The following is a 17,415-nucleotide window of genomic DNA, read 5'->3' as shown; positions in this document are numbered from 1 at the left end:
TGTGTCCAAATGGCATATTAATTCAGAGGGATAGCCTAGGCCTAATAAAAAAAAACAAATCTTTGGCTCTAAAGGCACAAACTAGCACATGAGGAGTACGCCTACCACGGGTTACTTCATTCCTTCCTTGCTTGAGCAGCGTTGTGAGACATCATGCGTGAAAACATGCTGGTCATGTGAAAGCATAACTTTGGACCTCCTAGAGGATTTTTCCTCTCATCTTACCAACCCCAGGAGGTTTCTCGTCTCCCTCAAATTTAGCCCACCTTGTCACACAAAGCTGAGTTCTGTGTTTTTTTCTTCTGCTTTTTTTACTCGCTATAGTTGGGGGCGCGCGTGAGAGTATTTGTCAAAAGCGCGCCCGACGGTTTGACAGCGAGGCGCGTGAGCACTGGAGCGCTTTGCCACCGGTTTCGCCGCTTCGACATTTTACAACCCCTTCGCCTACCCCTCTCCTAGTCCTTGTCCTCGGATCACGAGAGAGCAAGAGGAAAACGACAGTGCGTAAAGGCAACAGACCCAATCGGAGGCAGTGTGAAATGAACGATTTGTGCTCCTGGATACCGTAGCCTACATGCAGAGAGAGAGAAAGAGAGCTGCTAGGCAGAACAGTGAATAATTGGTTAATTAGCTGTTAGTAGCGTTGTTTGTGTAAGGCCGAAGAACTGATAACAGCGAGGACAAGAAAGGCACGTCCTTAACGAGCTCGCTTCAATTGGCCGCGGAGCTACCTCGCACCGAATCCGGGACAGGAGAGACATCACGGAGGCAGAAGATGGAGGGGATGGCATACGGAGCGGGGAAGGCAGGAGGAGCCTTCGACCCTATCACATTCGTCCAGCAGCCTCACACAATTCTCCGAATAGTGTCTTGGGTGAGATTCGTTCCAATCCAATACGTAGCCTTGGCTGTGTAGGTTAGCCTGTCCGACCTATATTGTAAACATCGAGTGCTGTGGGTGACCTTAAGCTGTAGCCTACATCATTAGCCTATTTTGTGTCGGGATCTCACGGTTTAACCAGTTAGAATCCATATTGCGCTGGGTATAGGCTAAAGGCATGGTATGGACACAGCATGCTGCTTACATGTTGTCAACTTAACGCCAGCTTTAGTGCCTGCCCGATCTACAGCAGAGTTTTGGTGAGATACAGTATAGCTGAAATGTGTATGGGGACCTCCGATGAATTCAATAGGCCTACTCATATTGATATTATTGTGTCCATCATTGACTATGTTATTGTATCGTGTTGGAGGCTCTGTCGCCGCCCTACGAATCTGTCACAGAAGTCATCTACTGTGCGCTACCGCCACAGGCGTGTTGAAGTGACCAGACGACACGACGTTTCATTATAGGGTATAGGCCTACCGATTTTTTTCTGACTACAGCAAACTCTGACTCTGGTAGTTGTGGAGTGGTGATAACGCCGTCATACAATGTGCCTAACTGTAGTAGAGGTCTTTCTTTTGAAGGAGAATGTTTTTGTATGTTAAAGACATACTAGAACACTTTCGCCGATATCATGGTGGTAGACAGATTAATCAGTGAAATACCTTTCTATAATCACTAATTAGACCTAGTTAAAAATGATTGACAGTTGATGACAGTTATTTTGTCTGGGTGTATTGCTATAGCAGTTTAGGAAGCACTTGCAAGTCAGAGACATGCGTCTGTGTAGGTCATGTGACTATACTTAAATGTGATGGTCCTGACTTCTATTGTATATTGTTGTAAATATGATGTTTGGTATTTTAAATTGAAGGTCAGTGTCCATAAGGAGGCATTAAGGATTTACAAACTTGCATCAGCAAAATGAAATTCCTGTTACATCAATATAAAGCAAAACTTGCTGTAGAAAGACACATTATGCGTTCTATGCATAAAGAGTGTAAATTTTCCAGTTTCTAGTATTTGTGGTAGTGAGGATCTGAAATGAAGGCTACACACACAGCACACACCACAAGGCAACTGAGACCAGTACCCCCCCTGGTTATTATCATATAAAAACACTTATCACATTCTTAAAGAGATTCAGACTTATTTGAACACAGACACTGAAAAACAGAGAGAGGTTAGCCGATGCCAGATTTGCACATACTGTAATGAGAGGATCCCACCTGTTGGACCCAAGGGCTGTTTGTGAGCCATGCTTAGTTGAGCTCTATCAGTGAGTGCACTGCACACTCTCCATGTTGTGTTCAGAATCACACCTCTTTCCCTGGAGGGAGGCTGGAGGGAAGTGTCTTGTGACATCACAGTTTCCATTTGCAAACTCCAAGGAACAAACGGGAATCCATGGATCGCATGAGATGTTGGACTTGAACACACTCTTTGGTTACATAAACCTGGGTATTTATAAGTATATGGCTACATAGTATATACTCATACATATGCCTACATACTGTAGTATACACTCATGCATATTATGCATACACAGTATACACTCATACACATATATGCAGTATATTGTTTGTTTGTTTGTTTATTAGTTTTGTTTGACAGGGACCATGCATAGCTTCTATACCAGGGTTAGCTAAATAGCTAATTTGCACATGTAGTCCCTGGGCAGGATGTTCAAGCACAGTAAAAACATAAACAAACACAGACATGAAAAGACAACAAGATAAACATTACAAATAGAAGAAAAACTAAGTGAAAAACAAAGATCAATGATCACAAGCTTGATTGTCCTTCAGCCATGTCTTCAAAGACTTTTTAAAACTTTTAAAACTTAAAGAGTCTCTGATATGGAGTGGGATTGAGTTCCATTTTCTAATTGCTTGATATGAAAATGCTGATTGGCCAAAAGTGGTCTTTTTGAATGTAGTGTAACAGTCTCCTCTCATTGCAGCCCTAGATACCCTAACATTGTCTCTACAGAATGACACACATTGCTTAAGTGGTGGTGGTGCAAGATCATGGGTCAATTTGTACATCAGGCACATGTCAGAGAACCAAATAAAACTGTCAAATGTTAACAGGCTATGTTTTTTTATAATAGTACAGTGGTGATAATTTCTTGTTTTTTTATCAAGCACTTTCACAGCCTGTTTGTATAGAGAGTACAAGGGTTTCAGAGTGGTCACACCTGCCTGGGACCAGCTTGTAGCACAATAAGACAAATGGCAGAAAATCATTGAGTGCATAAACAGTTTAGCAGCATGTAAGGGTAATTGATGTCTAATATGTCTAAAAGTAATCAAACTCGCTCTAACATTTCTAGATATCTTCTTAATATGCTTTCTGAAATTTAAATTGGAATCAATGATTATGCCCAGGTATTTAAAGTTGTCAACAATTTTGATCACCTCTCCTTTGACCAAGATGTCAGGTTGTTGCTGTGCATTTCCCTTTTTAGAGAAATACATAGCAACAGTTTTACTTACATTGAGAGTCAGACAGCTACTAGTTAGCCAATCTGACACTTTATTTAGGACTGCTGTAAGTTTTAAAGCAGCCTGTTCTCTATTTTTGGCATGCGTATAGATTACTGTATCGTCCGCATACATTTGGATATTGACATCTGGGCAAATCAGAGGGAGGTCAATAATATATAAACTAAATAAAATTGGTCCTAAAATTGATCCCTGTGGGACTCCAATGGAACTGTTGGCAAAGGAAGAGCATACATCATTAATTCTGGTGCACTGCTTCCTTGAATCTAAATAAGACTCTATCCATGTCAGAGCTTTAGTGGAAAAATTAAACTTACATAACTTTGACAACAGAACATTATGATTTACGGTGTCAAAAGCTTTTCTGAAATCAGGGAAAACAGCACCAACAACACCCCCATTATCAAGGCTGGATTTAATTTGCTCAATAAAGTAACAGTTTGCTGTCTCAGTTGAGTGGTTCTTTCTAAAACCAAATTGCATAGGGTGCAGTGGAGAATGGCCCTGATTTAAATGGTCCATCAACTGGTCACACACTATCCTTTCACTCACTTTAGAAATGACAGGGAGTATACTGATAGGTCTGTAGTTGGTAACATCAGTTACATCACCAGCCTTGTAAACAGGAGTTATTGCTGCTGTTTTCCAGGCCATAGGAAAAAAACTATGATTAAAAGACAGGTTGACCAGATGTGTTATTGGAGTGGAGGATATATTTATACTTCTTCACAAATGCACAGTCACAATCAAAAACATATTTAGCCTTTGAGTTCTTAAGGTGGCCTATGGATTTAACTATAGAGGATTCTGTGACCTCAGATATGTTAAAAAGTGGGAGATTGTTATTTGGTGGTGTGATGCACTTCTCTCTAGGTCCAAATCCTTTTGCTAAATCTTGCACAGAATCAATGAAATAAGTATTAAACTCAGAACAGATTTTGACTTTATTTTGTGTTAATGTGCCCCTACTTGTAGCTCAAGCCCCTTATCTCTGTTACTATTATGATCCTTTTTAAGGACCATATTAATGTTTTTCCAAGTTTGCCTGCTATTTCATTTGGAGTCCTTGATAATGTTGATAAAAAAATGTGCTTTTGATTTTCTAAGTTCTTTTACAACTTTGTTACGCAATTGTTGAAAGGTTCTTCTATCATGGGCTAACCCAGACCTAACTGCAGTTTTTAATGCATAGTCCCTCTGCCTCATTAAAGCCCATACTTGTTCACTGAGCCAGGGCAAGTTTTGCTTTTTCCTAGAGTAAATGATATATTTACTGAATTCACTTTTAACTTTGTTAATCATAGTCATTAAGCTCTCAGAAGCATCATATAAGCACTATCTGTGGCAAGCAACTCACTCCAAGAAAGTTGTCTGAATTGGCTTTCAAAATTATTGATAAGCCGTTTTGGTATGACGTTAAAGACCTTTTTACTTTCCTGTTGATACTTAAACCTTTGCTTAGTTAGTTTCCTAGAAATCAGTGTCAAATTGTGATCTGATAGCCCAGTCAGAAAATTAAAAGTTTTAGTTATTCTCTCTGCCTTATTACTAAATATTAGATCAATCTGTGTTTGGGACGATGAAGTGATTCTAGTGGGGCCTTGGACTAATTGAGTTAAATCAAATTGGTTTGTAATATCTTTGAGTTTTTTTCTTTTTGATTTCTCCATCCAGTTTATGTTAAAATCGCCAAGTAGAATTAGTTCTTTGTTTCTGTCAAATTCTTTCTAAATATTTCTCAAGTATTCATAAAACTTACAATTAGATGAAGGTAGTCTGTATATACAAATAACAGTAAAAGACATGTTGGCAGATAGGACCATTCGTACTGCCATACATTCCATATCCATACAGTTCAGGTCAACTTCTTTGCAGTTAATGTGGTTTTTGACATACATCAATAGCCCGCCTCCTCTGCCAGTCTTTCTATCTTTTCTAAAAACATTATAACCAGATACAATATATGCTGTGTCAGGTGATGAGTCCGTGAGGATGAGGATGTACAGGTATACTTATGATACAATGGAAATTGGCTTTTTTCCTTACATTAACACATAGAACTTTGACAGAACAATAAAGTCAAGGTCTTAAATGGAGGATCAAACCACCTTGTAATTCACACCTGATGTACTCCCTCTCATTCTTTGGGCTATGATGTACCCACACACTCACTCTCATTCTAACGTTGGAATTACTGTATACTGATTACTGTATCCATCTTCAGGATTTGATTGGCGTAACACGTAGGTGTATGCATTCTGTGTAATTAGTGTCTGCTTATAAAAGAAATCCCAGTAGAGCTTGATGTGGTCACCACAGGAAGCTCCTCTGAATCAAATGGCATGGCCATGTTGGGAGATGGTGAGCCCAGACAAAGCACTGCTCAGTGCCACCTCTCCTCTCTCCTTTGCTCTGGTAAGGAGAGGAGTCAATTATGATGTGTCACAATGTGAGTCACAGAAAAGGATAGATAGATAGATAGATAGAAAGATAGATATATAGATAGATAGATAGATAGAGGAAAAAACAAATGTATAATTTACTTAAGTCAGTTGTATCATTTCCTCTAAGGATCACACATGGACCACTTAGGGTTTAAATGTAGGCAGACAGCTTAGACATGTTTATGTACAGGTGTGTGTTGTTGGGGACGAGGAGGGAGACAAGAGAGAGCAGGCTTCCCTTGTAGCGTCCTGCTCGCTTGCTACCCAGTCCTGTCTCCATTCCTCCACTTCTCTCCTCTCCACTCCGTCGCTGATTCTGTTCTTGGCAGCTCGTCATGTCACTGTAATGAAATACTTGTGACAGTGACTGAGTAAGTGACTACAAGGTGGGAAGGAAGCCTTCAGACGATCTGTCATTAGTGTGTGTGTGTGTGTGTGTGTGCACAGCCTCATGTTTTCTTTTGATGCCTTCATTCATAGTTTACTGTGCGGTCCCTCTAAATAGGGTGTGGCAGCAGGATTGATGGACACACCAGAGTATTGATTTGTAAGGCAACACAGTTCACAGTTCAAGTAGTCTGTACTGGCTGTGAAGTTATTTCCCCAAACAAACCACCAGTGCTTTTTTTGAAAAATGTTCCCTTTTCTGACAGCATGATAGCAGGATTTCTTGTAGGAAGTGGAAGACCAGACCACATAACCACAGGCTCAGGTGAAGGATTTCTTCAGTCAAAGCTGTGCTGAGTGTAACCCCCTTATTAGCTCGTTAGTCCCACAGTCTAACTCCGAGCACGTGGGTAGACCTGAGGAATACACTGCAACACTCCCCTGTCAGGACTGTGTGTGTGTGTGTGTGTGTGTGTATGTATGTATCTGAGAAAGAGAGAAAGTGTGTGTGTTTGTGTGTGTGTATGTGTGTGCAGACAGGCATTGTAGTGAAGGGAGTTATGAAAGCAGAGAGGGGCCCAAATGGCCAAACTGTAAGTGTGATGAGTAAGCGTGGGACAGTTGGCACATTGGTTTCCATGTCACACAAGGCAGATTCTGTCTCATACTTTATTTAGAATCACATCTTCATGTCTCTGTTCAGTGCCTTGACATAAAAGAGAAATATGGCTGGGTAAATACCACTTGATCAGAGAACCGCTTCTTGCCCTCCTCCAAATTTGCACACCAGTGCCCATACATTTTTACTTTTGTGGAACAAATATATATACTGCAAAGCTTTTTCAGTTCTTTGGAGTATAGGCTGGCATTTGGCATCATTTACACATGTAAATCAGTGAATGTATGGAGACCTGTGGTGAGGACTGTTAGTCCTGCAAGTTTACTGTAGGCCTACACAACCCGACACAAGATTAAAGATGATCACCCCCTTCATCAGTATTCCTTTCCACATATTGCATTTTGCCTGAGAACTATAAATGATTTCATCGTTCCCTGAAATTAAATTAAACACGATAGTCTTTGGTCAGACTCAGATGTCTTATCTGTTTTATATATTTATCTCTTTGTTACATACTGTTTGATGTTTGCACAAGATGAAAACTAATATTCATTAGTGTGATTCCACTTCTATAGAGCTAGAGACTACTGTATTTATTCATATTGATCAGAGCTGTGCTCAGGGCCAGAGGGTTGCCGCTACTGCATTTGGGTCAATAGTCTCAGTGGCATTCTTACCTGCAAGCTGTAGCCTACAATACAGTCATTACTAAGGCCTACCACTGTACTCTTTTTACTCACCTCCACACACTCACTCACACACACACACACACACACACACACACACGCACACACACACACACACACACTTACACACACACATGGAGATTGAGACAGAAAGATGAAAAGATATTGTGATGCTTTGTCCTGTGTGGCCCTCTGATGTTACAGTATAACACATCAGCATGGTTAAACACAGCAGACCGGGAGCCTGCTTGCTTGTATTGATCTGAAGAATTGATCTTTGATGTCCACTTCCATTTATAATCTCGTTCCCTGGAAAGACCAGCAGCTTAACTTCTGACAGAAAAAAAAAATCAAGATTTCGACAAATCTCTTCTTAGTCAGTGCTACATCAGCTCGTGTTGCTGACATAATTGTTCTTGTGCTCAGTGACTGTTTAACATGAGGACATCTTATTTCATGGAAGCTGGTCCCTGGCCCGTCCATTTAATTTGGTGCCGATCTTTTCTTGTGCCAGGCCTTGTCCTCATTCGAACAGAGGCCACCTTAAACCACCTTTCTAAATGCCACCCGCTTTCTATAGGCCTGTCAGCACCAAGATCTTCTCTAATGGCCCGTCTGCTCACTAGAAGTCTGCTACAATGGGCTGTTCCCGCTGCGCGACGAACATCTTCTTCCCCCTGCGCGACGAACATCTTCTTCCCCCTGTAGCGTGTCGCATCGCATCCATTACCAGCCCACTCTGCAGAGGATTGGCACACAAATCACTGTGACACCGTCGTCAGGACGCTGCCTCTTCCACTCCCCTCCGCGCCATTAGCGCAGCCTAGCAGCTTCCATGGCAACACCGAGTAGTCCCCGGTGACACGTTCACGACGACGCACCAACAGAGAAAAAAGGAAGAAAGTTAAGACCTAGAAATAAAGAGAGAGAGAAAGAAAGAAAGAAAGGCAAAACAGCATTGAATTTCAACCTAGCCCTTGGCATTGGACGTACTTCCACTGTCGGATGTAAAGCTGTAGTGTCAAGACACTTCCTTCACATGAAGGGACACTGATACTACCACTCCAGTCTCTGACAGCCTGGGGCTGCAGTGCTAACTCGTGCTAATGCATCCCCTTGTGGAGACTGAGGCAGTCGTGGCCTACTGGTTAGGGCTTAGGGCTTGAAACCAAACGGTTGCCGGTTCAATCCCCGACCAGTAGGAATGGCTGAAGTGCCCTTGAGCAAGGCATCTAACCCCTCACTGCTCCCCGAGCTCCGCTGTAGCAAGGCAGCTCACTGCTCCAGGTTAGTGCGAGCTTCACCTCACTGTGTGTTCACTAATTCAGGGATGGGATAAATGCAGAGACCAAATTCCTTGTATACGCAAGTATACTTGGCCTAGAAACCTGATTTTACTCGTGCTTAATGACCTTGATGTCTCAGAGGGGTTTTCAGCAGACTCCGACCTGTGCAGCTGGACAGACCTGTGGACTGTTGTAGTGTCACATACACACACCCACACACACTAAATGCACACATACTGTAGATGGTTAGCAACACACTCAAAGAAGCAATACACATAAGTATACACATTTCACACTTACATACACACACATTGCTGACACACTCCCACACAAATGTGTGCACACTCTTTAAAAAAATATTGGAATTTAAATGAAGACACATACAACTACATTTCTAAACATTCTCAAACAGGCACACATCCTTATGAATATATAACAGGTATGACTCAAAGCAAAAGATGAGTCACAGTAAAGTACTATGCGCTGAAACAAGCATGTTATGTATGCTGCACACTCCATAGGCTACAACCCACACACCTGGCATCATCCACACACACAAATGCATGTACTGTAGGTATGCATACACACATACACACATACATGCTTACTAATCTAATGTGTAAAGTGAAATTCCCTCATCCGTCAAATGATGGTCACAAGATCAGGACCCCATGGACTCGCCACAAAGCCTGCTTTCATGTGGACCTGAGAGAGTTATGCAGCCAGGGGAGAAGCTCTCTCTCTCTATCTGTGTGTGTGTGTGTCTATGTGTGTGTGAGGAGAGATACAATTGGACTGGAGAGAAGTTAGCCACCTCACCATCAACAGGTGAGCGAAAAAGTCCTTCACTTGATCAGAAAGAAGAGGATAGAGCCAGAAAGAGGAATGAGATCAGAGATAATCAATCTTGTGTCTGGACAAAATAGCATCTTGTATACAAATGAACAAAGCACTTTCTCTCAGTCTCTCTCTCTCTTTCTCTCTCTCTCTCTCTCTCTCTCTCCCCCCTCCTATCTGGCCCTTAATTTTTGGCTGCAGAAGAAAATAAATAGCATGGTAATTCAATCTGAGTGCGACCATGTGATGAGACCAGTCCTGCTCCCCCACCCCCACCCTCTCCATCCCCATCCCCATCCTCTCTGCTCTGCTCTGACAGAGAGCATTTATCTCCCCCAATCAGAGAACAGGCAGGCCTGGCCCAAACCGCCACTGATCTCATTTAGACTCCCGGCCCAGATGCAAGGGCACGCTTGTGCATTTGAAATCAGCTTTTTAGGACAGTATGTATTTATGTGTGTGTGTCTGTGTGCTGTTCAGTGTCTGTGTGTGTGTGTGTGTGTATATAAAACAGCATGTACTCCACATGCTCATAGAATATCCAACCAACATTTTCCAATGTGATAAGCATTAATATGGATTTACCATCCCCCCCAACCCCTCTCTCTGTCCATCACACAGACACTCCTTTGCTGTCAAGTATTTCTGTATTTCTCTGAAGGCTATGGAATAACTGCAAGGAATTGTTCCAGTCAAATGATCAGTAATGGGTGATGATGTTCCCTGTTTAGTTTTGGCTGGGTATTAATTTGTGCATGTGTAGGGTGGGTTCCTGTCAAGCCATACTGTATCTCAAAGGACAATGCTGCTAACCTGAACCCAGAGAAGACCTTTCCAAAAATGTCTCCATCAAGCCAAAGGCACCGGAATGTCCCGAGTCCCCACTGTCACTGTAATGCATCAGCATAATGCAAACCTTGAAAAGACAAGCACGGTGCATTTTCTTTTGCACCCAACCCATCCCTGTGCATTCATCCTATCACACTCTCCTGGTGGTTGCCAAGCAGAAATGTGTCTGTTGGATTGATTGTCAGATGGCGAGGCCAGGATGAGTCATCACCAGCGTCCGGCAGCCGACCGGCGAGCCGTGGGTGCGTCTCCCCACGGCCCTATGTGTGTGTGTGTGTGTGTGTGTGTGACCGCCACGCCATCTCGCAGTGATGCCATCTTCCATAGCTCATTCAACACCTCATGTCTGTCAGTGGAGACTTCCTGTCAGTGTGTTTGATTTTATACACCTGATGCTGGACACCGTCTGTAAAGCTGTATACACTTATACACATAAGTGTACACACTTACACACATAAGAAGGGGGTACTGGCACACTTTTGTCCCTGGGGGTGAATGGGAGGACCCAGTCTCCGTCAGAGCATGCTGGAAGTGTTTTGTTTGTTTGTTTGTTTAGGTAGCTAGAACATTCCATTGCAGCCAGTCCATTCTCAGTCAGAATGTGTCAAGCTGTTGTGAAATGTGCCGGCAGGGTCGTGACGAATTCACCACAGGGACACAAAGAGACAGTGAAACAGACCCAACGACTCCACGAGACTAAAAAGGGCAGTGAGACTCCCATGTGTGGCATCAGATGGCTGCACCTGCTGTGTCTCAGGGTTACGGCCAAACCATCAGCACCATCAGGTGTTGATTTTGGGAGTGAGTACTGGGGCTGGCTCAGCAAGAGAGTCGGAGATGTTCCTCTGTTGCTCCTCAGCAAGAGAGTCAGAGATGTTCCTCTGTTGCTCCTCAGCTTTAGCCTGGAAATCCAGACCCAATTCTAGAAAGATTTAAGGGCCTGGCTATGAATAATAAAAAATGCCCAACTCGAGGGGTGGCACCAAGCATGCATTTGAAAATATCAATGCACGCAATTGGATAACACTACGACCAATGTTTACTGACTGATTCCGGACTTCGACGTTGCAGCGCTGTCACCATCTGTTTAGCTCGCCTCTGGCCCACCGATGTGATTGGTGTAGCTTGTTCCATGGACAGAGGTAATGAGCATCATTACTCATTGCCGGAGTGACTCGCTGAGCAAATTCAAATTGTGCTCTCTCGCGAGAACTCTGGATTTCCAGGGTACCTCAGCTTCCAAACTATCTGAACATATAGGCCTAACAGAGTGTGTACTGAAAGATTTAAGACAGAAACTATGAACAAATTCAAGGCAATCTAACCTAATTCTAGGGACAAAATCAACATATATTTCAGAAAAAACGTGGCAACTTTGCCTGGTTTCTTCTCAATGATAATTTTGGAATTTTGGTGGAAGTTAATGAGCTCTTGTTGGTTTATAAAACAGATGGCCACTCTGTTCTCTTCTCTTCTAAAGAGAAAAGTATTTTGCACAGGATGGAATCATCATTCATGTGGGATTGGTCGGTACCGCTCCTATGTTTTAGTGCTAAATATAAATACGTTATCATACGTGTCTGTGCTGTTGCATGGTGTACTTCTAGGCAAGTGAGATGCTGGACTGATTATGCATCTCTTCCTGTAGGCCTCTGACTTCACTGTCACTGTTGAATTGAGTCATCTTGTGTTTGCATGGGGGAAATGACTTCTGACACATACACATGCACACACACACACACACACACACACACACACACACACAGTCACACACACACACACTCACACAGAGACGAGACACACTCTCTTACGCACGCATGCACGGCTGCTGTAAATGGAGGCTGACCCTTTATTTCTCTGCAGTCCTCCACAATGATGCAGCAGGAGAGAGAGAAGCAGAGTGACTAAAAATAGACCTCCCTATATGTCATGCTATATGTCTACAGTATATGTTGCATTAAAAATAGTGAAGGAACCCCCCCCCCAACATACACACATACACACACACACACACAAACACACAGTTTGAGGCTACAGTATTTAAGAATTCTGCACCTGGGACCAGTGAGGTGGGTCACTGTAGACGTTACAGCAGCATGCATCGTTTTACAATCAGTTGTATGTGACCTCGGTGGAGCCAAAGTCACAGCAGGAGAGCTCTGCAAACCCACTAGAGTGCCCCCACTCCAACACACACACACACACACACACACGTACACACACACACGCACACACACACGTACACCCTCACCCCCTGTGCACCTATGCACCCTGTGATTATCTGCTGCCCACAGAGAGGCAGAGCAAGAGACATGTGGGGATGACAAAACATACAGCACTGTTTACAAACACATGCCTGCAGGGGAAGACAACAAACAGACACACACACAAGCTAATCCCCAAACGATGGTGCACACACACACACACACACACACACACACACACACACACTCGCACATTCAAACACAAACTGGCACATTCTGTGATGTAGGGGGGTTTCCTCAGGCGACACTTCAAATGAAAATCCATCTCCTCTATCTCCTTGGAGATGGATTTCTGGCAGCAGTAGTTGTTGCTATAGACACTCTGTTCTCATATTTTAGCTAGGCCTATTTAAACTAGAACCAAATGAAATTGAGGTACTGAGCCAAAAATACATTTCACTAAGCCTTATCTGACAAGAGAATATTGGCCCGTAGACATTTTAAAGAGTCATGGTGTGAAGGCGGCGCATGCTAGTGTGGGTTCTCTGCACAGCAGAAGTGGTACTTTTTCCGGCAGAGAAGAGAAAGAAAGAGGAACCTTGAGCCGTTGGCTAACTGACATTTTTATCAGTTTGTGGTTCTTTTTTCAACTCATTCTGACACCTGCACTTAACTGATGTTGGAAGTTTAAATTGAAATGCACAGTGGTGTTATCATATGTTCTCATATGCTCTGGTGTTTTTTGGCTTTGTTTGTTAGCTCTTTTCTTTGTGTTCCTCGTGACTTGTTAAATGAGATTAATGGAATCATGTTCAACCCTTGCAACAGAGCAAGAACACTGAATTACTCACATTTGCTCACATAGTTGTCTCCCCTTGTGTTTCTCTATGCACACCCGTTTCTCCTCCATTCACCCTCTTTTCTTCTTTCATTTCTCTATCCCCCTCTCTCTCTCTCTCTCTCTCTCTCTCTCTCTCTCAAATGCAGCTCTTTGCCATCGTCATCTTCGGCAGCATCGCCAACGAGGGCTACGTGAACCGTCCCGACGAGGTGGAGGAGCACTGCATCTTCAACCGCAACCAGAACGCCTGCAACTACGCCGTGAGCATGGGCACCATGGCCTTCGTCTCCTGCCTGGCCTTCCTGGCACTCGACATCTACTTCCCCCAGATCAGCAGCGTGAAGGACCGCAAGAAGGCCGTGCTGGCGGACGTCGGCGTCTCTGGTACGACCGTCAAAAAACTCGCCTGAAAAAATATGCATTTCAATGCATGTGCTCCAAAGGTCATTAATCAGGTCAATAATATGCTGAAGATGGAGATCCAATCCAATTCAATCCAATCTAAATAGACCACTTCTCCTGAAACAACATTTCTGATTGGCTGAAATTGTGTATTGTTTGGTCGAAAAATGATGATCATTTAATGGACCATTTAAATTTGTCTCCCAACATTAGATCAGGTTTCTAGGCCAAGTATACTTGCGTATACAAGGAATTTGTTCTCTGCATTTATCCCATCCGTGAATTAGTGAACACACTCAGCACACAGTGAACACACAGTGAGGTGAAGCACACACTAACCCAGAGCAGTGAGCTGCCTTGCTAGAGCGGCACTCGGGGAGCAGTGAGGGGTTAAGTGGCTTGCTCAAGGGCACTTCAGCCATTCCCACTGGTCGGGGATCAAACCGGCAACCCTTCGGTTCCAAGCCCAAAGCCCATAACCAGTAGGCCACGACTGCCCACTAATGAATGAAAATGTTAAGTCCACCATGTGTTGCATAAAGGTTAGTTAAGTTGTAAATTTCCGTGACTTCTCTGTCTGCTTGGGTGGGTATGGCTCAAGTGGAGATCGTTTAGAAAGATGGCCGGTGTGTGTGTGTGTGTGTGTGTCTGTGTGTGTGCTAGGGCATCCAGCAGGTATATAGTATGGAGTATGAATGGGTATGGGTGTCCTAGGTGTAGGTGCATGGGTGTATGAGTAATACAATGTGAATACCATACCAGTAGGATTGTAAATTGATAATAGTTAATATGTCTGTACTGGTATAAGCAATTTCTGTTACATGTATGAAATCAAATAAATATAATTATATATAAAAAAAAAGAAAGATGGCCGGTGCTCTGGTGGTTGCTAGCGCCCTCTGTCAACACATGTGAGGCTCAAACAGCATGGCTGTGCTGGGGCTGTCCGTTCACAACTGTGTTTGCTCTTCTCCCATAGAGCTGACATGCCTCACCATACACAGCTGCTGACTGCCACCGTGCATCTCACGTACAATAGGTGCAGTAGATGTCAATAATGTTTGTGTCATTTTGTTTTCATGTCGCAGTTATTCATTTCAGTCACTCCATTGTACTCATTTGAAATGAAAATACAAGCTTGTCTATAGGAGTTAATGTGGCTTTTTTAGGACTTTGACTCTGACATTAGCAGCCGGTTGTTGTGCACCGTCGTCTGGTAATGTCTCCCTTCCGGCCAGCCAATTAAGAATAATGAATGACCGTTGCGCAGAGTAACTGAGCACCAGCAGACAATGGAGCCTTCAGCGCTCCACGCAGGCAGCGCGCGCACACACACACAGACGCTGTTGTCCGTCCGGTCACAATAGAAGTGTTAGCATGGTGCTGACACAGGCAAGGTGAGGGCGGGGGTGGGGGGGGGGGGTGACCAAACATCAGGGGATTCTGATTCGAAAGTGTCATATATACACTCACACACACAAAGGCCTTCACACATTCACATACAAACATACTCACACACACACACATACACACACACACACACACACACACGCACACACACAAACGCTAACACACACACTGAGACTGACAGATGCACAGTCCAAAAGAAGAAGTCTCTAAAGCCTATTGGCAGTGAAGCAACAGACGATTCAATGTGTTATGAGGTCGATGCTCTAGTATTAGAACATCTGAGCCCACAATAAACACCACATTCAGACATAACCGAGCGCTAATGCAATTAGCATTGATTCCGGTTGACGCAGACCGCTGAGAACATTTCATTCCTTCTGGGGAGATGTCAGCGCTCCAATTATTGTGTTTTCCAAACTCCTCTGCAGCAGGCAGCATCAGGCACACAGGAGCCTTGTGATGGACACCACTTCCTGAATGTCCCCGGTGTCCCTCGTCTGTGTTCTAATCCTGGCAGAAAGACCCAGGAAGTGAGGGACAAAACGAGGGATATAAACCAGAGACAAAAACCAGAGACAAAACAAGGGGGTTAGGCCCCCCCCTCAGACTTTGCTTTATGGGTCCTCTGATCCCCTCAGACGATGAGGCAGTCTGAGAACAGCGAGAGTGCAGTCTGCCTGCCAGGTGCAGGACTTCACAAGCCAATGACAGTGTAATGACATTAGTGATATAGATAACGCTTTTCAGTGTAACCTTTATAGTGAATTGTCCTTAAAGGACAATTCCGGCGCAAAATGAACCTAGGGGTTAATAACACATGTGTACCAAGTTCGACCGTTCGCTGGGATTTGTTTTCATGCTAGTCGAATGTGACCAGTTTTATTGCAAACCGCTTATTAGCGTTTAACGCTAGCCTTTGGGGCACACGTACAGTAGAAAGAAATCACTATTTCTATACCACTAACAAGGCTCAAAATAGCACCACACTTACACAGTAGCATAATGATGAGGGTCTCTACGTGTAAACCGAAGCATTGAGAACTTTGTAAGTGTACAGGCAGTTTATTAAAAAGAAACACATTACCGTTCACGTCTGGTTCACATATACAGGCAGGCGATGTGAACTAAAATCAAACGTAATTTGCTCAATATAGGCCTATCAGAAATAATAGCTCCGATGTAACATAACTTGTATAGTGTACTTACTTAGTGGATCCATCTGGTCCCTGTGGTATGGATCGCCGCCGCCTGTGTGTGGTATTGACTACAGGTAGCTTCTAGCTCTCTCTCTCAGCCCTGTCACGGAGCTCCCGCAGCTCTTCGTTGGTATTCCGACTTGAAAAGATAAGGACGTCCAATAAGGGTTCATCCTCGATGTCTTCAAATTCGTTCAAATAACCTGCCATCTCTTATTTCTCCTGTTGCGTTCAGTGCTTCTCTTTTGCACAGTCCTTCTGCAACAACGTTTCACCCGAGATTCACTTCACATCCCAGTTCTGTTTAACCAAGGCGCCTGCCTGTATGTGAACCAGACGTCAACGGTAATGTGTTTCTTTTTAATAAACTGCCTGTACACTTACAAAGTTCTCAATGCTTCGGTTTACATGTAGAGACCCTCATTATGCTACTGTGTAAGTGTGGGGCTATTTTGAGCTTTGTTAGTGGTATAGAAATAGCGATTTCTTTCTCTGTACGTGTGCCCCGAAGGTTAGCGTTAAACGCTAATAAGCGGTTTGCAATAAAACTGGTCACATTCGACTAGCATGAAAACAAATCCCAGCGAACGGTTGAACTCGGTACACATGTGTTATTAACCCCTAGGTTCATTTTGCGCCGGAATTGTCCTTTAACTGACCTTGTCGTCGATTTCTTCCTTTGACTCTCCCTCTCTCTTTCTTTCTGTCCCTTTACCTCCTTTCCCGCTCTCTATCTCTCTCCCACTCTCTCTCTCCCCCTCTCTCTTTCTTTCTCTCCCTTTACCCCCTCTCCATCTCTTGCTCTCCCTCTCTTTGCAGCCTTCTGGTCGTTCATGTGGTTCGTAGGCTTCTGTCTGATGG

General features: G+C 43.7%; 1 protein-coding gene across 1 annotated transcript in view; it reads left to right on the top strand.

The window, feature by feature from the left end:
- Positions 1 to 313: 313 nt before the first annotated feature.
- The window catches only part of LOC143108157 (synaptogyrin-1-like), a 20,084-nt gene continuing 2,982 nt past the window's right edge, over positions 314 to 17,415 (top strand). Inside the window, exons 1-3 of the mRNA XM_076271546.1 lie at positions 314 to 874; positions 13,693 to 13,930; positions 17,374 to 17,415. The exon at positions 17,374 to 17,415 is cut by the window's right edge and continues 104 nt beyond it. Coding sequence (XP_076127661.1) covers positions 776 to 874; positions 13,693 to 13,930; positions 17,374 to 17,415 — 379 coding nt within the window. The 5' untranslated portion in view covers positions 314 to 775. The remainder of the gene's footprint in view (positions 875 to 13,692; positions 13,931 to 17,373) is intronic.

The sequence above is a fragment of the Alosa pseudoharengus genome, unplaced genomic scaffold (genome assembly GCF_046254945.1).
Source record: "Alosa pseudoharengus isolate Yale_2024_CS ecotype anadromous, Long Island Sound unplaced genomic scaffold, YU_APseudo_1.1 YU_APseudo_1.1_scf_1, whole genome shotgun sequence".
NCBI classification, from domain to species: domain Eukaryota; kingdom Metazoa; phylum Chordata; class Actinopteri; order Clupeiformes; family Clupeidae; genus Alosa; species Alosa pseudoharengus.
This window is presented reverse-complemented; position numbering and strand designations above follow the sequence as displayed.